Genomic DNA, 21,874 nt, shown 5'->3' with positions numbered 1-21,874 from the left:
AAAGCTGTGTCGTGGAGTGGCATTCTGCAGAATAGCATCATGCAGAGGAATGCAGGTACTGGAGATGATCTGAGACTGGTGCAAAAACACCAGGCTGAGACAAAGCACTGAGTGGCTGAGTGTACACCTTGGATATACAAACTCCTGAAGCTGAAAACAGCATTTTTGATGGATTTTTGTATTGAATACCTCTTGAGGGATTTCTTGAAACAGCAAAAATCCCATGGCTTGCTATAGCTGAGCAAACCAAGCTACCACGGCAACTATGAGAAGTTCCCATGACAGTGTTCCCACATTGCCCAATTGAGGAATTCAGAAAAATATTATTACCAGTAGCTGGCTTCAAGGACAAGGTCTATGTGACTGCTAATCACAAGGGGGTTGTTTTCTTGCAGGTGGGGTTGTTTTCTTGTAGTTGTTTGTCTGAGTGCTTTTGACCAATAATCTTGTGTGAAACACTGTCCACCCCTGTTAAGTTCACTGTAAAAGTTAGGCTATTCGGGCAATAAAATGGAGCATGATCTGACTCTACTGGTGTCTGTTGTGCTTTCGGCCGTGCTTCCTGCAACAAATACCCCTATGGATACTCAACCAGGAATGACAGAATTAAATTAAAGGTAGGAACAGGAAATACTGGTTCATTTTTCTGTGGAGGCTGAATGCACTGGGAGATACCTGCTGCCTTGTACAGAGCAAGGAAGTGCCTGCCAGCATTGTACTTATGGTTTAGGAGAACCCCCCAGCTATGTTCCATTTCTACATCCTACCCACCCACGCAGCACATGGAAGGTTGGACAGGCAGCAAGCAAGGTGGAGGCCAGAAAACCCTTCTTTACATTTGGACATGAGCCATAATGGAGCACATGAGACCAGTCCAAAGCTTTTGCCCTCAGGTTCACCTGAGGACAGCAGGTGAGTGAACAGCACAGCAAGAGGTGATAAAACAACACAGAAAAGCTGGCACGCTGCAAAACAGGGTGATGATGCTGGTTGGATCAAGCGCTGAAGCATCCCAGTGAGGAAAGTGTATGGCAGGACTCTCATGGGTGCCTGATGGAGCCTGGGAGCTGATTAGGTGAGTGTGTTGGAGTAGAAGCTGAAGCTTTCGGAGACAGTTTTGGAGTCACTGCGGGAGGAACCATTGGAGGTCATGTCTACAGAGAGACGTTTGGCCTTGTTGCTCTCCTCCAGCTCCTCCTCAGCTGCACCAACCGCTAAGGATACGGTGGTCTCTATCCGGCTGACCTTGTACATGCTGCTCTGTGTCTGCAGGTACCTGGCTGACTTCATTTCCAGGCCCTCGTACTCACCAGCGCTGACAAATGGGCACCATCGAAATGCATGCTTGAAGCCTACACGAAACCTGCCAGGGCAGAAGAGAAGGGGAAAGACAGAGGTGAGGAATGTGCAGATGGGGAAAGGACACCATTATATGTGTGAGGCCAGAGCTAAGCACTGCAAAACAATGAAAAAAATGCTACTTTCCATTAAGTGGTGGAAAAAAAAAAACACTGATAAATCCCAGTTAAGTGTGAGGGCTGTCTTGATACATGCCTCATATCCTGCAGGGGCTTTAGGAAAGACTTATTAAGGTAAGTCTTGTATTATCTCCACACTACAAGCAGCCCCTAGCAAAGTATGGAACAGAGCCATCCTGGAAAATCTCTCCATTCAAAGTCTCCTCCATCAGACTCCTCTGTGTTTCCATCCTCTCCACACCCTGCTGTGCTGAGATGCTGCTGAAAATCACTCAAACCCACCTGTCATTGAGGCAGCAGTAGATGATGGGGTTGTACATGGTGGAGCTCATGGCCAGCCACATGATAGCCAGGTAGACCTGCTGAATGAACTTCTGCAGGTACCACTCACGGTTGAAATACTGCATGGTGAAGTAGATGTGGTAGGGTAGCCAGCAGAATGCGAATGTGCACACCACAATAATCATCATCTTCACCACCTGTGAGAAGAAGAGAGGGAAGAGAAGCAAAATCATCTGCTGACACCCCATATGTGGGCTGTCACACTCCAAGAGAGGCCACTTTGTCTTGCCTTGGAGACCCTTCCAATGAGGCCAACATGGCCATAGCCAACACCTTGACTAAACCATGCATGGTCATGGAGGACAGACATATCCAGGACACATCCTGCACCATTAGCAAAAACAATGAAACAAATCATGACCTGTTTCCACTTTCATAAACTCTTTTTGGCTGTGGTTACTTGGGATTGAGCTCCTACTGTGCCTGAAGCTCCTTACCTTCCGCTTAGCCGAGACCTGCTCATGGTAGCGGTCTGAGGAGTCACCAGGTATCTCGCTTGCCCAGAGGGTGATGCTGACCACAGTGTAGGCGCACCCTATCACCAGGAGCGGCAAAAAGTAGATCAGGATGGTCATGCAGAAGTGATACCTAGAAAAAGTGATCGATGTTGAGTGTGTCCTCTACCTATTCTTTTTTTTTCTTGCAAACCAATCTTGGAAGCAGAGTTTCACAGGAGCAGAGGGAATTTGGCACGATTCCTGCAGACAAGTTGACTGCAGATCTTGAGGTTAGGAAGAACTCCCTATTTTCATCCCAATCTCCTCCAAGCCTCCACTACTGGCTTTTGGCATGCTGGCACCCTCCTGAGATGGGATAGATAGGACTTATATTACCTTTGTATAGCAAGGACACCTTAGCTGATGTGTCTCTACTATCACTTGTACTCTACTTACACCCCGATTTATCCTAAAGATGAGAGCTCACTCTTATCAGACCTTTCATCTAGCAGTCCTGTGCAATTTCTGTTTTGTTTTGTTTTTTAACATTTAAAGAATGGTAACATTAAGCTGAAGAGAGATGCGGGATTTCCCTGCATGGCAAATGCTTAGTCTTGGATGCACTTTGCCTGAATCCTGATCCACTGTAGGCTTGGCCAGGCTTAGGCAGCAGAAGGCATAATCCTGGTCCCCTCTGCCAAAAACACAGCTGTGAACAGCTTGAAGAGCTGTGTGCAAAAGACACATGACAGTTATGTTTTTGTTTTTGTGTTTTTGTTTTTGTTTTTTCCCAGTTTATAATTGCAAAGCCAGAGCTCAGAGCAGGGCTGCACCAGCTCATGCCCTCACCTAGAGAAAGCTACAGCATGAGCTGTAGGAATGTCCTGCTAGCAAAAGATCAATGTAAGGTTCATAAAGACAATATGGTAGAAAGAGACTTTGCATCCATTGTAGCACTGGTCTATGCTGTATTTCTTCCCACTGTCAATCCAACTGGTTCATTTGGACTTGTGAGCCTGGTAGCATCTTGAAGGGAGGATTCGCAGGTGAAGTGAGACTGACTGTCAGCACACAGGGAAGGCAGAACTGGATGACAGTGAAATGTTTTCAGAAACCTGGTGCATATAGTTGAGAAAGGCAATGTGTTAGGGTCCTTGGATGCCAGGCACTGGGTCACACACAAATTTTATGTGGTATTATTATACCTAAACCCTTCCCTGTCATAGAACTTTTTAAAAACTTTCCTGTGAATTCATTGGCTGTGTTAGGTTTCTAGACTCATGGAAAGGCAGGACCTTTGCATACTTTTTATAACATGGATAAGTAAGCATAAAATCAAATGAGAGTCTGAACTAAGTAGTTAGCACAGATTTGGGGTTGTTTTGCTATGAAGTCGGTGGGAACCATGAAAGGTTGCTATAGCCATTGGGATTACAGGGGTTCAGGGAAGGATTTGTGTATTTGTATTAAATAGTAACTGCTTTAAAAAAAAAAAAAAAAAAAAAAAAAAAAAAAAGCTTTAAATGCTCTTTTTAACAAACAGGAAGGGAATGGCTGGTCTGACCTTGCAGGTTCCTTCCTACCATCAATGCTTGCAAAAACCTCTCTTCCCTGCAGAAAAACAAGTGATAGCACTGCAGTTTTCCAACAGCTTTAGGGTACTTGCAAGAATTTTCAGGGAGCTACAGCAGTGCTAAGTGGGGTATGTGCCCATTTCAAATGCAAGGTGCTGCATGTATTCAAGGCAGTTCAAGCTCTGTAGCCTTGCACTCACTTGTCCTCCTAGGAGCTATGATTAAATAATCCCTCCGAAGTGTAATGAATGGGTCAGGCTCATCATGCCTGATGAAACTCCTGCTGCTCTGGCAGGGATGGGGTTGGCCCCGGACCCATGCTGCCATGCCATCTCCTCCTTGTTTTGTACCTGCAATCTCATTTGGCCTCCTCTCCACCCAGCACTAATTGCATTTCAGCTGGATTTTGTAGGGCTGTTTTCTATTTTGCTAATTAAAGAGGCGTTTCTGCGGCTCCACAATGATGCTTTTGTTCTTCCCATGCAAAGCAGGGTCTTAAACCAGAAGCAAACTCTTGAGGGTGATGCAGAAAAGCCCCAGAGCAACCAGAAGAGCCATTAAAATAATGCAAGTAAGAGGTACTCTTGTTTTCAGAGCTACCTGGGCATGGTGGGGAGAGAGATTTCCAAAGCATCCTGCTGCGTATTTTTGTTTTGTTTTGTTTTGTTTGTACTTCGGGTGCTGAAAACCATCTATTTGTTATTCTGTCTTCAAGGACTGCAGTATCAGACCACTTAGAAAAACCTGGATTTTGCAATGAAAAGGTCTTCAGTGTGAGGACTTAGGGTCTCGTACAGGATGGAGGAGCCCAGAGGAGGTAAGGGACAGGGGCATGAGAGGAGAGGGCATCTCCTTTTGCCTTGCAAAGCCCAGATGGTTGCTGCAGGCTGTTATTTCCCAGAGAAGACAGCAAGTGGAGCAGCTTTTCCCCTTCCTTCAACAAACCAAAATGGCAACTAATGAGATCAGAATAGATTAGACATCCATTTCAAAATCAAAAGTGGGAGAGGGAATCAGTAGTTAGCAGCAGCCAGCAGCTGCAGAATCCAATGTAGCTGAGTTGCCAGCTCCTGTTGCAGATACAGCACCTCCTGCTACTGTCTACTTCCTTAAATAACTGCACCAAGGCCATGCAAGCAGGAAGGGTGTTTGACAGTGGCCCAAACACTCATCTCTGCAGAGTTATTTTGGGGCAGTAAACTAACATCTTGTGCGCTGCACTGTGTGAGTTTGTATGGTCTGGAGAGCCTCTGCTGTGCTCAGCCTGAGCTGCAAATTATTTTCCATCCCCAACAAATATTCAGACTTTGTCTGTTAAAAAGATTAAGCTTAGCATCTGCTTTCCTGGCTGCCCTCAACTGCCTACAGAGCCTCCAGCACACCAAAGAGCATGGGATGCTCAGGCTTTGAAGTGGCACCCAGCTTCCAGCAGCAAATTATTCATGGGTTAATAATGGCATTTTTCTCTCAAATTAGCTCTTGAAAAGGTGATATTCCTGTCATAGAATCATAAAGGTTGGAAAGATGTTCAAGATCATCTGCTCCAACCATTCCCCTACCACCAGTATCATCCACTAAACCATGTTGTATGGCTGAACAGCAAATGATCTGTCAAAGTATTGCCCTGAGCTTACGCTGGTCACTGCTTCAGTCAGGGGAACCTGGGGGCTCAGCCCCATCCTGGCCACATGAGCTGGCTTTCTTACACTGGTCCAGAATAATTAAGGATGAAGACACCTCTGGAGGTCAGCTGGGCCAGCCCTAGCTTATTTCCTGCCTTGCAGAGAGACCTTTGCCAGGCTCAGGTTGTCTTTGAACGCCTCTTCATGCATGTGTGTCCCCGGCTTTGGCTCCAGTACAATTTCACAACACTAATTCATTGGTCCATGGAACTGGAGATCACAAATGCCTTTTTTTTTTCTTTTTTCTTTTTCCTTAACTCATGACATTTAACTCACTGCATGACTCACAGACTTCAAAGAGCTTACCATGAAGGACTGCATGCTGGCAGTCCAGTGGGGTTGCTCAGACCCATTGGAAATGCCAGATTTAATTAGGCGGTCCATTATCGTGCAGAAAGGAGGTGCTTGCTGAGCCCTCCTAGCCAAACACTCACCTTCCAGCCTGAGCTGACACTGTGTAGAGCCTCTTTTCAGAGCTTGTTTTTTAAGCAGCCTAGTGATTTTGGGGGCATTTGTACTCAGCACATCCCAAAATAGATTCCTCTGTCATTGTCTGGCCAAGATACACCTGACAAAACCCTGTTTGCTTCTTGCAGGAACAACTCACACCTCCAGGAAGCCTTTACAGACATAGGTTACGGAAAAAGTGCTGCAAAAAAGAAAGCCATGCCTGTGTGTGTGACTAAGCCTCCAGGGGCAATGAAGACCACATCCCACAGCCAAAATACTGCATCTTAGCAGTTTTACATGAGTTTTTTTCAAGGATTAGCATCCCAGAAGTGCTGGAAGTGTGGAATGAGGCAATGTTTGGACTACAAGCAGCACCAAACTCATTTTAATCAACTTTAATACACCCCAAGATGTCATGGATGGAGACTTCGCTACTGTCCACCAGGTAGCACCAGCCTTATCTAGGGTAGGGAGAGGATTTCTTCATCACAAGGGTCCTTAAGCCCTTCCCACCCTTCCCACTTTTTTTTTTTTTTTTTTTTAACATATTTTTATGCATTGACTTGTCACTGCTGCTGGGAAAGTCCAACTCACGTTTTTCCATACACCTCGGTGCTGTGCTCTGGCCATGCCACCAGACACACCAGCCGGCCTGGCAGCTTCTCCATCACTGAGTAGTAACCCTGGGGGAAGGCCAGCAGGAATGCCAGGAGCCAGATGACACCAATGACCACCTTGGTGGCAGTGGCTGAGAGCCGGGGTTGCAGTGGGTGGATGATAGCCATGTACCTGCAAGGGGGGGAAGAGAAGAAATCAAGGCTTGAAAGTCCCTACATTGCAGCTGCTGTCTCAACAATCCCATGTGTGGTTTGTACTTTTGACTCCCCCTTTGCACATCCTGGCAGCCCCCCACACCACACAAAAACCATCAAATAATCCCTTCTGGGAGGGGTTCCCAGCCAATTCTCTTTCAGCAACCTTACCTTGAGACTTGAGTCCCATTTGAGACATTCATTGGCTTTAAGCTGAAAACCAGCTTCACTAACACAACCAGAAACCAGCTGCTTCTGGAAAGACCAATTTGTACAATGCCACGTGCAATGCTGCCATCTGGCATCATCTGCTTTGGCAGTACCCAATAGTTTTGCACCCAAGCAAAATTGTGTCTATACGGTAGATCACAGTGCCAAGTATTATAAACAGTAGAACTGAAAATAAGTATACAGGAGTGGCACAGGTGAGGCAATCCAAGCTGTCACCTTTGTCTGCCTGGCCTATGGGGTCTTTCACCCTGAACATTAGTTGTCATACATGAGGCAGACTCCAGCAGCGACAGGGCAGATTGAATTTATCCTTCTGCAAATCTGGTTTTGCAAAGCTGACAGCAGCACTGGAAGGATTAAGTGAGCATGTTGGAAATTTATTGCCCTCCCCCACGACAAGCTTTAGAAAGAGCTGCTATCATATAACAAGGCGACACACTGCATTGTTCTGCGTGTGCTACCACCCAGGGCATAGGCAGCCTTCTCTATTTCTCTCCTCACCCCAACTCCTTTCAGATGATGGACAGATTTTTCCTTTAATTTTTTCATAGATGAAAAGTATTCCCTGTGTTGCATTTTTGTGTGGCTATTTGCTGAGACAAAGATGCACGGCTTAATATTGACATATGCAGGAGGTGCTGCCATCAGCTCTTCCTCTGCCCTGGGGTACCAAACCTTATCAGCTTTGTTCAGCTGAAAATTCACCTGATAATTATCCCTTTGTAATCTCCACCGGCTGTTTTGGTACTGGAAATGGAAGCTGGTTAGGAAGAGTGAAGGCAATGGGTGTTATCACTGTTCTGACACAGTGCCCAGCAATGCAGTTAAGGGTCTATGAGGCCTCCTGGTTTCTGCATCCACATTGCTCATTTTCCCCTCATTGGGCCACAGTCAGGGCTGGATGACGTTTAGTTGGGTTTTAGCACAGGGTTCAAAGTGTTTTATCCTGTGTGTCTGTTCCCGAGAAGCAAGGTGTCATTGCACCCAAGTTTGCAGCTGTGCAAACAGTTCAAGTTCAAAAATGTGAAAGGTGGAAAATGAGGGATTTCTGAGAAAGTTGCACCATTTCTGTTGAAATATTTGCCTGGAAAAACATCTGAAATTGCTACCTCTGGAAAGCAAACCAGCGCCTGATTGCAACCAGCCAGAAATGCTCTTACATCTCTGACCTAATTTCTACCTATAAACTTTGGAGGACTTTACTCATCAGTATCAAGCACTTAATGGCTGCAGAAGCCCTTGTAGGTGATAAAATGTCCAAATAATTGTTGAAATGATGAACTAAACCACAAGCACATTGCACAGAAACCTTTCCAGCTGCCATCGATTTGTCTGCAATGCTACCTGCTCTTGCATTCTTGATGGTGAGAAGACAGCAAAATTAGTAAGACCGTCATACACTGAAGAGCCAAGGAAGAAAAGAAATGCACCAGCACTGCAATGACAGGGTCAGGGCACAGGAGGGAGTGAACTAGTGGTGTTTTGGGTAAAACTGCCCCTAAATCCTATTTTGTGGCAGCAATTCCCAAACTGCCAGTCCTAAGTGACATCTGAAATAGTTCCTCAGGGATGCTCTGGGCTTCAGCTGTCTATCAGGAATAAAAATGGAAATAATATCAGTTCTCAAAGGCAGGGGCTTTGACAGGCAATTAAAAAGTATAATAAAAAGGGTCTGGGCTCCTTGGATGAGCTGGTATTATGGACCACAAAAATGCTGGAGATAGACGAAAATGTACAAACATCCTGAAAATAGCTAGACCATTATTTCATATTAAGATATCATAGAATTATATGATAATTGTATCACTAAGCAGAAAAATGTCCTAACATTTTAGGAACTGTTTCATTTTTGTTTTTATCTTTTCCTTGACAAGAACATTTAATGCAAAATTGAAGTGTGGAGACGGGGTGAGCTGAGAATATGGTTTTGTGGCCTCTTTAGCTCAGATGACAGTCACTGGTTTGCTTATATTGGGGTGGAAAAGCATCAATATGGGGAGTAAGCCAGCTTCTTTTGCTTTCCTCCAGTGCTGGGTCTGTCCATCTCAAATAACTTTCATTTTCTTGCTGATGATTTGGACTTTACACATTTCTCTACTCTGTAAGTTTGTGTGTTCCTGCGTGTGCATTTCTGGGAATGCAGCTGCAATGCACAGAGTACCTGCAAGATGCTAGTAGGCGTTTGGCCCCACGTGCAGTTGTGGGCAGGTGGTTTTCAGCATTGGACTTTAAGGCTGTACTGGGTCTGGCTGGAATGTTAACTTTCCCTGCAGCAGCCCAGACAGTGCTGTGCTCTGCACTTGTAGCTGGAACAGCAATGTTATCACACCACTGTTGTGTCTACTGCTGAGCAGTGCTGGCACAGCATCGGGACTCTTTCTAACCCTCCTAGGGGGTGGGCAAAAATGTGAGAAGAGAAAAATCACCAGGGTAGCTGACCTAAACCAACCAAAGGGATATTCCATACCATCTGATGTCACACTCAGCAATAAAAGGTGGAAACAGGAGAAAGAGGGGAGGGGTGGGCTCTCATTGTGAAAACGTCTGTCCTCCTCTCAAACACCGGCTATGTGCATTGAGGCCCTGCTTCAAGGACGTGGTCAAACATCGCTAATTTGTGGGAAGTAGAGAGTAACTTCTTTCCTCTGCACTTCCACACAGCCTTTATTTGTTTTGTTTGTTTGTTTTCCTCACTTTTTTTCCTTTTTCCCCTCCCTTTTCTCCTCTCCCCTTTTTTTCCCTTTAGTTAATTTGTTTATTTCATAATAATCTTTCCTTAATTATTATTATTATTATTTCCCTTTAATTAAATTGTCCTTATCTCAATCCGTGAGTTGTTCTTTACTTTACTTCTTCCCCTCCTCATCTAAGGAGGGGGAGTGAGAGAGCAGTTTTGGTGTTTAGCTGCCTAGCACGGTAAAACCACCACAAAGGCATCAATCAGAGTTTAAGTGCCAGGGAGCTATGCCCTCCTCAGCTTGGCCCCACAGATCCCAGCCACGCCAGTGAGAAGCAGGCTCTAAAAAGCAGGCTAATGGGTTTATTAGCTCATATTTCTCCTCTCAAGGTGTCTGTGGCCCCACCTTGTCCATCTCCCTGTATCCTATTAGAGATATATATTTCTTTTTCCACCATCCAAGAGGGTGGTTTTCTTGACTGTAAAGGAACTGGGTGTTGCAGCTTGCTGGGGAGCAATCATTCTCAGGAGGCAAGAAAGAGGGGGGACACTCCTGTATGACTATCCTGCCCTCACCACTGCAGCATGCATCAGGTAAAAAAACACTATGGCCTCTTGAAGTCCCAATTCTTCATGGGGAGTGGGCTCTTAGTTGAGGATTTAAGGGCAGATTTCATACATCAGAGAAATGTTTATTTCCTGCTGCTCTGCAGGTGGTGCATGGCGTGAAGCACCAGGAACCAGGGAGTCCCCCACATTCGAGTAAAAAAATGCAGGTTTTGCAAGCCCAGTGCCGCTCAGCTTATTGCAGGAGAAACCCAATGCTGTGCAGCAGCACGTCCCTCGCTCCTTTCCCCCAAAATGGCCACCACTCTGCAGTGGGGCTGGTGATGACTCCATTTGTCAGCAGCTTAATAAATCCACCCCATTTAATTGGCCTGGCACTAAAGAACACAAATTTATGCCAGATACTTTCCTTTTTTCTGCTCAATGACATAGGCAATGCCATTTGCTGTTGTTTACATATTTTATTGCATTTTGGAGGGGGTTTATAAAATGATGATGCAATAGCATTTGAGTACAATGTTGTACCAGGGTAACTCTGAGTGTATCAGCCATTAAATATATAGGTGGCTACACTGCCTCAAGTGTACTATTCATTGCATCTGGAAATCTGCAGTCTGCCTGGATAACTAACATTACACAATTCTTTCCACCCTTAAGGAGATGTGATTAAATAATAGCAAAAATTTATGAGGCATTTTTCATCCCAGAGTTTCCTTATCTTTCTCATTAAATAATAAGGATGTAACAGATAAGAGATGAGTAACCCATGGGATACAGAATTTATGCTGTGTTTTACTGCCCAGCAGTTTCCCATCCTGAATAAAGAGGATTTTAGTGCAGTGTCAGTCAAGAGAGGGGCATGCAGCCTAGTCAAAGTAGATGCCCTGGACTGAATTGGGTCAAATACTTGAAAGCAATTGCCTTGAGATCAGATTTTTGCCTGTAGGATGACACTCAGGGCATGGAATGGGTCCCTCTCAGCTTGGAAACAAAAAACTTCTGAAGGAGATAAAACTGCTTTTACCATAGAATCATTAAGGTTGGAAAAGGCCTCCAAGATCATCTGGTCCAACCATTCCACATCCACCCTTTCCTTAAACATCCCCAGGGATGGTGACTCCACCACCTCCCTGAGCAACCCGCTCCAGTGCCTAACCATGCTTTATGTGAGGACTGCATCACAACAGCATGAATGCAGAAATGCCACTCCTCCAGCAGGTTTGGACAGCAAAACCCAGCCCATCTGTTTTGTCTTGTCATTCTGGCCTCAAATACCATATATCTGGATGATGTCTGAGGATGCCAGCCTGTCCTCAGACCCAAGTCATACTTTCCAACATTCTGGAAAGTATCTTCATCAAGCAGGAGGCTGAAGGTTTCTCACAGGCATTTCCCTGCAGCACCAATACAGCACAGCAGGTTTGCATTTTGACAGCAATTCAATGTTTCCTTCAAGCACTATTAAAAAGGACAAGTTAGCCACAGGCAAACAGTGACCCGAATTGTGCTAGCAGCTTTGTGATCTTCCATGCCTTTCCGAACAGCACTCCTCATGATTCAAATGCCATGGCCATGTTTGGTTGAAAAGCCAAATGCAGACAAAACAGGATCAAAGCCCAGTTATTTGCAAGCTAGTAAGGAGGCATAAGGCTCCCTCCTGCATTCATCACATTTGCTGATAGTGCCAGGGTAGGATGGAAAAGGAGGACCCAACGCACAACCTGGCCCTGTTGGGAGACTTTGTGTAGGTGATGTTACTTGAAGCATCTGTAGGTCCTCATTAACCACTGCCTAAAGAAAGCAATTAGTCCTGGCACTGGTTTATCTCTGGGGAATGAAGGTGGGAAATACAGGGTTAATGACCCATGAGAGCTGTTGCACTTACTGCATGTGTGAGTCTCACTGGGCCACTGAAGTGTTAAGAATAAATTAAGAAATCTATCAAATAAGTGAAATATCTCACCCGAGGCCCTCAAACTCTTATGGTAGCTTGTGCCAGCACCCACCCTGTAGATGAGCACTCAGCTCATCTGAGCCTCAGAGGCATGTCTAAAACCAGAGTCTCCTACACCTCCCAGCCACCAAACTGCTCAAACTGCTGCTGTTTCATCATAGTTACACATTTATTGCCACATGGATTTTTCCTCTTTCCAAAGAAGGACATAATTTTTTTTTGACAGGCTGAACTAATATCTAATGAGCAATGGGGAAATCACTCTGTCAGACCAGAGACTACGTCTGAGAGCAGGGACATAAAGCATCTTTGATGAGTGACCCCTAACCTTCTCCATCCCCAGCCCCCTGCTTTCTAGCCCTGGATGGGAAATCAAGGCTTCAAGCCAGCCCTGTGTTGGGTCTCCAGTGGCTTTGTAGAGTTCTTGTAGCATTCAACTGTGCTTGATTTTTTGAGAATGCAATAAGCTGCTTCTGTTATTGCTAGCTGACATGTAGAAATGGCACAAGGCAGCTGCTGCAGGGCTGGCCCCAGCTTGTCCCCTTCAGGCTCGCTTCACTCCCCCTTGCTCTTCATCTTCCAAATTACATCCCAGCAGAGCAAGATTGCATATCGTCAGGCACAAATCAAAGTTCTGCCCTGCAACCCCCAGAAAACCATTAAGTCAAGATTAAAAAAAAACACACACACACACTATATTAGGGTGTAAATGACTAATTAATCTGTCTGTGCACTGATGTAATTTGTCCTCTCCAGAAGGTTTCTTTCTGCATTAATTGCCTCTTAGGGAAGGCACTGGGTCACTGAGCTGGCGATTATATTCCTGGTATTCAGCAGGTTCATCCAACTTGGGAGTTCAAGATTGTAAGCTGTAAATAATTTTCTGAGCCAATTTTTCTGCTGCAAATAACATGGGGTTGGGGAGATATTAACAGGTCTCAGCTGCAGGCTAGCAATTTTAGTAGCCACAGAGGTGAATGAAGGTTTGCAGATTTGATACTTATTCTGCAGCTCCTGCTGGCAAATTGATGGATCTTGAGATGCCTAATGTAATTTAAGCCATTTGGAGAAGAAAAAAAAAAAAAAAAAGTGGGGGAAAAGGGAGGGGAATGTAAATAAGATTCCAGTTTGATTGCCTAGCCCTGCTTGCTGGTCTGGCAGCATTAGTGCTAGTGAATGTAGGAGAGGGGGGAGTATCTTAGTGAGCAAAAGCAGCAACTTGGCTTAGGAGTTACAGGAGGTTGGTCCCATTGTATGTCATTTTTATAGCTGGTTTAGAGCAAAGACAAAGAAGGGAAATTGCTTTGTATTAACTACCTCAACTGCTGCCCTGTCCGAACTCTGAGTTCATGGCATGGCTGTCACCCTTCTCATCTTCCATCCCCAGGCACTGTATGTTCCGTCTGCAGTGTTTTTGTTTACGCTAACTTAAATCTTTGAGACTAGAGATGTTTTGTGTTTTTTTCTGATTCTGCAGACAATACAGGATTCTAACCTTCTGCTGTTTTCCTGATAATCTGTCATTAAGGAAACTCATTCCTCCTTCAGAAGTTTGCTAACAGTGCAAGCAAATGGTGGTGCTCTGAAATTAATCTGGGTTCCACAGAGAGAGAAAACGTGAACTGTTTGTCTAATGTTGCTCCCTCCTATTCTCCACAGATATTTCAACAGCCTCTTAGGGATGTCCAGTGGTGGATTTTTGTTTGTTTTTGTTTTTTCAATGTGTGGCAGCAAATTAGCTTGAACTCAGCATGTGCACTTTTCCTAGTTTCTCCTGGGACAGAGTTTTTCTTCCTAGTAGCTGGTATGTAGGCTACAAAGATGGTGAAGGGCCTAGAGGGGAAGACGTATGAGGAGGACTGAGGTCACTTGGCCTGTTCATCCTGGAAAAGAGGAGGCTGAGGGGAGACCTCATCACAGTCTACAGCTTCCTCACAAAAGGACATGGAGGGGAAGGTGCCAATCTATTCTCCTTAGTCACCAGTGATAGGACCCAAGGGAATGTTGTCAAGCTGAGGCAGAGGAGTTTCGTGCTGGATATCAGGAAGAGCTTTTTCACTGAGAGGTTTGTCACGCACTGGAACGGGCTCCCCTGGGATGTAGTCATGGCACCAAGAAGCATTTGGATTGTGCACTAGTCACATGGTCTAAATTTTTGGATAGACCTGTGTGGTGCCAGGAGTTGGACTTGAAGGGACCCTTGTGGGGTCCCTTCAAGAATATCCCAGCCCGGGATATTCTATGATTCTACGTGCTGTGCCTTAGATTTTGGAGCAATATAATGCTGATAATGCAGTGATGTTCTAGCTGTTGCAGGGCAGTGCTTACGCTAAGGCAAGGACTTTTCTGCTTCTCCTACCAACCTGCCAGTGAGGAGAATGGGGGTGCGCAAGAAGCTGGGAGGGGACACAGCCAGGACAGCTGGCCCAAACTAGCCAAACAGATATTTCATACCAGACCATGTCATGCAGGACAATTAATATGGGGTGGCTGGCTGGGGTGGGGAAGACCAGTGCTTGAGGATGAGCTAGACATTGGTCAGCAGGTAGTGAGCAATTGTGTTGGGCATCACGTGCTTTGTACATTCTACTATTATTATTATCATTATCATCATTATTATTTTTCTTCCTTTTTTTTTTCTGTCCTATTAAACTGTCTTTATCTCAACCCATGAGCTTTCACTTTTTTTCCCCTCCCAGCTGTCTCCCTCATCCTGCTGGGGGGGGTGATGGGGGAGGTGAGCAAACAGCTGCGTGGTGTTTACTGGTCATGAAACTAATTTGGTTTTGGTACTCAGCATTGCCATCACCTTTGTACTTCAGGAACCGTCTTTTGAAAACTGCTAATAATTACACTTTTTCTACTGAGGGAGCCAATCTGTGAGGGGGACAGAGAGGACATTTTTCCCCACTTCTTCCCTCTCCCTTTCTCTTTCACCTTCCCCTTTCTCCCCAGGCTAGTTACAATAGCTCTTCAAAACTCTGAACAACCTTGGGATGTTCAAACCAGCATGTTCCTATTGTTACATCTCCTGAATGTATTTCAGGTTTTGTAGGTTAAACAACCATTTAAGAATGCCATCCAGAGATCTGGTCCAGGGCAGGACAGTTATGAGTGGCAGGGAGGGCGGGAGGATATGGGCAAGCACCTATAACAGCAGGCACCTCTAGTGCTTTGGAACTTCACACCTGACCAAGCGCAGAATCCTAGAAAACTGGCAAAATGCTTGAGAAAGGTCTGTCATCACTCTGGCAATTCCAAAGAGACACAAATCACTGCAACGTGCTGGGGTTTGGCCTGCACTTACTAAGCCATAATCAACACCACTCCAACCCCTGTGATGTGCCCCATGGCTGTGCCAGAGAACCACCCTGTGCCAGTGTCAGTTGCCCTATATGCAAAACAAAATAATGGATGAGGAAGTCAGGTCATATAGAAAGGAAAGGAACTCCTACTCAAACAGGGGAGAAGGAAGAAGACAATGAGGCAGGCTACCCCAGTGTAGGGCCATCACAGGGAACAGGAGGATGAAGAGAAAGAAAATCAGCAGTAACCACACAATCCCTGGATGAGCTGCAATATATGCAAAGAGTTTCCAGCCATTGTCCAGGCAAGCACATTGTCCCTTGGCTGCTGCAATGCTGGGATTTTAGGGCTACTAGTCTGGAATTAGAAGGCAAGGAAGCCAAGCAGCTGGGATTCCTCGCTACGGAAGGGGGCACTGAGAAAGCCATTGGAAATGGAGCACAAGCCCTCAGCCTCTGCAGGTGGCTCCTGTGAAGGCATGAAGGAAAGGGATCCCTTCAAGGAAGACGTTGTGGGGTTGCTGAGGCTTGAAGAACAGCAGATGCTGACTGCTATCACAATGCTGCACCAGTGGCAATATCGCACCAACTGAGACTCCCTGATTCCCATCCATAAGCTGAGTCATTGACTGGAGAGCCAAGAAGTGATCAGCAAAACTCACTCACACTTCATCCTTCCCATATGTCCAATGCAGAGTGGAGACTAACAGGAGACTATTGTTACTTGAATGAAGTCACGCCACAGCTGAGTGCTGCCATGCCAGACATGCTAGAACTTCCATATGAACTGGAGTCAAAGACCACTCTGTGGGATGCCACAACCGATATTGCTAATGCATTTTTCTCCACTCCTTTGGCAGCAGAGTGCAGGCCCCACTTTGCTTTCACTTGCAGGGGCATCCAGTCCACCTGGAATTGACTGTTGCAGGGGTGGAAACACAGCCCTACCATTTGCCATGGAGTGATCCACACTGTACCAGAACAGGGGGAAGCTCCTGAACAGCTGCAATACATCAGTGGCATTATTTTGAGGAGCAGCTCAGCAGAGAAAGTTTTTCAAAGAGGGAAGTAAGAGAGTCAAAGTCTTTCTGAAAGCTGGTTTTGCCATAAAACAAAGTAAGGTCAAGGGACCTGCACAGGAGATCCAGTTTTTCGGAATAAAATGGATGATGGGCATGGTCAGATCCCATGGATGTGATCAACAAAAGAACAGCTATGTTTCCACCAAAAGCAAAAAGGAAACAAGCTTTCTTAGGTGGTGTGGGTTTTTGTAATTCCAAATTACCATCTGATTGTAATCCCTGTCTATGCTGTCTATGAAGTGACCCAAAAGAACGATTTTAAGTGAGGCCCTGAGATATAACAAGCCTTTGAACAAATTAAATGGGAGATTGTTCATGCAGTAGCCCTTGGGCCAGTTCTGGCAGGGGGAGATGCAAACAATGTGCTCTACACCACTGCTGCAGAGAATGACCCCAGCTGGAGCCGCTGGCAGTAAGCCAGAGGGAGACTTGATGTTGACCCCTACGGTTTTGGAGTTGGGGATACAGAGGAGCTGAGGCCTGCTATCCTCCAAGTGAAAAAGCAGCATATGAAGGGGTTCAAGCTGCTTTGGAAGTGGCTGGTACTGAAGCACTCTTGGCAACCCACCTACCAGTGCTGGGCTGGATGTTCAAAGAGAAAGCCCCCCCTACACCTTTAGCAAAAGCCACCTTGTTAGTCAACAGAAGGGGAGCTGCCAACCCAGCTGGCCCAGCCCAGTCCCACCTCTTACACAGTGCAGAAGGAGATAAAGTCCATTTGGTGCACAGAAAGGATGTGCTGGGGAAGAGAGTCTGGGTTATTCAAACCTCAGGCAAAGGCAAACCCATCAATGGGATTGCTTTTGCTCAAGGACCTGAGTGCACTGATATGCTTGACAGCAAAGTACGTGGCATACTGTCTAGTGCCAAATCAAGCTACCTGGCCTCCAGTTCTGCAGGATGCTGAGACGCAGCATCATGGTTTTTCCTGAGCAGACAATACCAGCTGCCAACCTTGACTTCTGAGTTTCCTGCCATTGTTGCAGGGTTCAGAATAGTGCTTGGTATAAAATTAATTTTATATTATTTTTTTCCCCTGAGTGGTTGTGCCCAGTCTGAAATAGGTCCTGGTAAAAGAGCAGACCTAGGTTCAAGGAAAAGCCTTTTTCTTGCACAAATCCATGGCAGGCCTTGCAAAAAAGCCACTGGGAGAATCAAACCCGCTTCCCTTCTTGTTCTCTCACAGATGCCATTACAGCCGTGCTGAGTCTTTCAAAGGTGGTTTTGTACCTTCTGGTGAGGACGTTCTGGAAACTGCTTGCAGAAAGCAAAAGTGGAGATGATTTAGGTGAGCAATCTGCAGCTGATTCTCCTCTGAGCCTTCAGGTTACATATTCAGCTGCTGTGATAGATGGTTTAATACACTTTGGGAAACATAAAGCACATTCATTTCTATATTCTGGAAATCAGAACTGCAGTCATTTCAGATACTGTGCATATAACTCATTTTGCTGAGCTTTCATGGCTCTGCTGCTCTTACACAGCGTACTGAAGTGAAGCATTTGCTTTCCATGTTACCACACCATTTTTGTTGCTCGCCATGTTATTATTTTTTTTTTCTTTTTGCGTTCCTGGAACAAGTTCCTGCATCTAACACATTTAATTACTATTGTCAGGTCTCAGGCACAGGAAAACAGGCCATTTTCCAGCACTTAGAGATGCTGCATGCTCTGTGCCTAAGGGTCAGAAAACAGGCTTTGCTGCCTCCATTCCCAAATTTCCCACCTCCCTCAAAATTTGGGGCCAATAAATGCAGGAGGGAGCTCTGTGCAGGCAGATGGCATGGTATTTGTACACCAAGGCTGCAGCTTCTTTTGGCTCCTACTTGGCAGGTGAGCTAGGCCTGCATGCATGAGTTTTACAGTCCACCCATGGGAAAACCCAGCCTCTGTTAAGGGACTGCACAAGCCTGGAAATGACAATTCCCCCCAAAATTCAGCCCCAGGCTCCCAGACCTGGCTTTGCTCCCCATTTTCCTCATTGTACCCCAGCTTCCCTTGTTATATTTGCTTTTGCAGTTGTTCAGGGATGAAGACTGAAAGCTAAAGGCAAGCTGAAAATAAAATAAAAAATAAAAATATCATCTGCCTAATTCATCCTCACCTGAAAGGGAATTTGCCCACTGATCCCCAACATCCTTAAAACAGACAGTCCTGAAACAGAGCCAGCAACATCATCAGGTGGGAACAGAACCATGCTGGTAGCATTCCTCTTTTTATTTATCGCTGCTTTTGTTTTCCTCACATCTCCAGTACCAGAGCTTTGCTATGTCCAACTGATTTTGGGGAGAGGCAGGCTCACAGCCTTATAACCACGCCACAGCAAAATGAAATCTGAACCTGTTTTTAATGACCATCATCCATCTCAAGCTCCGTTTTCCAAGCTGTTAGTGTGTGACTTAATGCAGCACTATAGTTTCTTGCTGGGATATATCTTTGCCAGCTTGTGCAGTACTTACATGTCAGCTCAAAATGTGCTGGCATATGGTAGTGCAAATCCCCCCCACACTCCAAAGCCAAAATGTGTTTTATTCCCTAGAAAGAAGTACCAAAAGGAGGTACTGCAGAGCAGAGCTGTCTTTGGGGAAATATGCTGCACTGGAAAATGTGTTGTGCTGGGATTCAAGAAGGAATTGCAAAGCTGCTTGGATGCATTGATTTATAGCTAGTGCTAATATGAAAAAGCCATGAAATCAAAGATTGGGAGAGTGGGAGGAAGTGAGGGAGTTGTGTACCAGATATGCTTGGAGGAAGGACCTTGGCATGGGTACTTTGTGTCTGTCAACTTCTGCCCCTTCCCTTTGAGGTGAGAAATGCAACATCCCTTGTGCCATTGCAACCTACCAAGTGCTGCTGAACTTTCTATCCTGTAAAACTGCTCTACCAGCAGTCCCCAGCCAGTCAGCAGCACCCAGACAGGTGTCAGTAGCAGAAAAAAGCAACTAAATATACTGGCTGCACCCAAATGAGATGAATCCATGGCATCTCCCTCCCCTTTGACTCCCAGTTACAAAATCAAAGCAGTTTTGCAGATTCTGCAACTTGGGGGAACATGCTGACAGGCAATGCAACAACATGCACCTGCCAAGTTGAAACACCTTTCCCAAGCTCAAGCATCTCTTGGAGGCTCCTTAGGCAACCACGATCAAGCAATAGGAAACACCACCTGCAGTACAGTGGCAGTAGTTCAACACGTGTATTTATTGTCCCGAGGTGATGCCTTTTTGTGCTAAATATCAAGTTTGCTTTTAAATGAGAAGGTTGGGAAAAGAATGGACAGCTCTGGAGAGAAGCTGGGAAGGGAAAGGAAAGGACAGAGCAATGCTACAAAGGCACACCCAATCACACACTACCAACATGCTCAGAATTAAAAAGCCTTCTCTTGAGCTCCTTATGCAGAGCAGACAAAGGGTTCCCTAAGCCACCTGGATACAGGGTGAGGAGAGTGCTTTTTTCAAGCACCCTTACCAGAATGAGCTGTATTTTAATTGCAATGTTCTCCTGCAGCCAGAGATCAGCCAAAGCTGAGCACAGCATCCAGGTAGAGACAGATCTGGAGAGCAGCACCCTGCAGGGTGCAGGGAGGGTTTGGGGTTTGATGCTCGGAGCTCACCTGTCCAGGGCGATGGCTGTCATGGAGTAGATGCTGGCAAAGACAGCAGCAATGGGGAAGAAGTTGTGAAACTTGCAGTATAGCAGACCGTAGTACCACTCATTGTGGATGGCGTAGGTGAAATTCACCACTGTGTTGAAAGCAGACATGGAGGCTTCAGCAAAAGCCAGGTTCACCAAGAAGTAGTTGGTGACAGTGCGCATCCTCTTGTGAGCCAGGATGATCCACATCACCACCACGTTCCCCACCACTGACACTACCACGATGAGGGCATAGGCAACAGCCCACAGAGCCACCTGCCACAGGGGCTGAACAAACGGGTTGGCAAAAGAATCGTTCCGGGTGGCGTTGAACAGCCACTGGTGCTTTAGCTCTGCTTCCAGCGGCACAGCGTTATCCATCGCGATGTGGTGCGGCCAGACCAGGCACAGGGATGCTTTGAGTCACAGCACCCTCCTGCTTTAGGGTGCAGTAGCTTAGGGTACGAGTATGCTTCAGGGCACAGGTCTCTCCTGGTTAGGCCACCGAAGATCACGGAATGCGGAACGTTTGAGGTGCAAGCGCCTCCTGGTTCATAGCGCAGCCGCTTTGGGGTTGAGGACCCTCCCGACTCCGCGCACGGTCGGTTTGGGGTGCGCAGCGGGTTGAGCCTGCGGTTCCCTCCCGCCTCTGGGTGCAGCTGAAGCGGGGCGTCCGGCCACCTCGGGGCGACGCCGCTCTCGGGGCACAGCGGCCATGCAGCCGCTGCCTCTGCAAGTTCCCTGGGGTCGGCAAAGGCTCGGCCACCGACGTTGCGCTCCTCCCGCGCCCCGACCACCCCCCGCCCCGGCCGCAGCCGCCACCGCGGAGCGGAGGCGCGGGCCCGGCTTTTATGGGCGGCGTGGGCGGCGCCAGCGGGCGCTGGAGCGGAGCCGGAGATCAGAGCCCTCCTCCAGCCCCCCCCCCCGCACTCCGCTCCGCCCAGGCTTCTCGCACCCTCCCTGCAGCTGCCTTGCCCCCTGAATCCCCCCGCTTTTGGGTTCATGCTGAGGGGCTGACGGGCGTTTGTGTCGAGCCTGCCTGAAGCGAGCTGCAGTTCGTCTCTAAAAAGTCGCTCGGAGTTTTACACGTTCCTTGAGGCATAAAGCTTACATGCAGCCTTTCCCGTGTTACAGCTGTGGCGTTTGCCCGATCAGTTTTATGCTGTGGTTGGTGAATGCTCTCCATCCCCTATGAGAAAATCAAATGCTTGACTTCTGTCTAGGAAAAGGCGCTAACAGCTTCTTCCCAATGCAAATGAGATGTTTCATTTTGTGCCTCTTCCCTAATACAGCTACAGAGCAAGTAAATACATCTTCTGTCGGGCTGGCAAAGCCTTCTGTTCAGAGGAGTGTTTTGTAGTTGGAATCCAGTTAAACCGCAAACAGAGTCACACCCTCCTATAGTCCAGGTTTGTGATAGCCACCAGAAGGGTGATTTTAACTTACTCATCCAGTATTGTGTTATTGCCAGGTATGGGAAAAAAAATAAAAATGTTGTTGTCTGCTAGAAGATCTGTCTTTCTCTCGGGATGCACAAATGCAATGAAGAGAAAAATCCCTTATGGAAGCTGAGCACATCCCTCTGGTTTGCTAAAGCATCCTCCCAGCTTGCATTTTCAGGATGCAGACTCCAAAACTGGTGGATGAGGAG

General features: G+C 46.5%; 1 protein-coding gene across 1 annotated transcript; it reads right to left on the bottom strand.

Moving 5' to 3' along the window:
- Positions 1-1,071: 1,071 nt before the first annotated feature.
- Positions 1,072-20,604, bottom strand: TACR1 (tachykinin receptor 1; the record flags this gene model as incomplete). Its single annotated transcript, XM_084302281.1, has 5 exons — positions 1,072-1,363; positions 1,761-1,957; positions 2,258-2,408; positions 6,558-6,752; positions 20,204-20,604. 5 exons carry the CDS (start codon positions 20,602-20,604, stop codon positions 1,072-1,074), a joined length of 1,236 nt encoding a protein of 411 aa, XP_084158407.1.
- Positions 20,605-21,874: the final 1,270 nt, after the last annotated feature.

The sequence above is a fragment of the Netta rufina genome (assembly GCF_964035555.1).
Source record: "Netta rufina genome assembly, chromosome: 27".
Classification (NCBI taxonomy): domain Eukaryota; kingdom Metazoa; phylum Chordata; class Aves; order Anseriformes; family Anatidae; genus Netta; species Netta rufina.
Note: the sequence above shows the minus strand (reverse complement) of the source record. Positions and strands in the feature narration are given on the sequence as shown.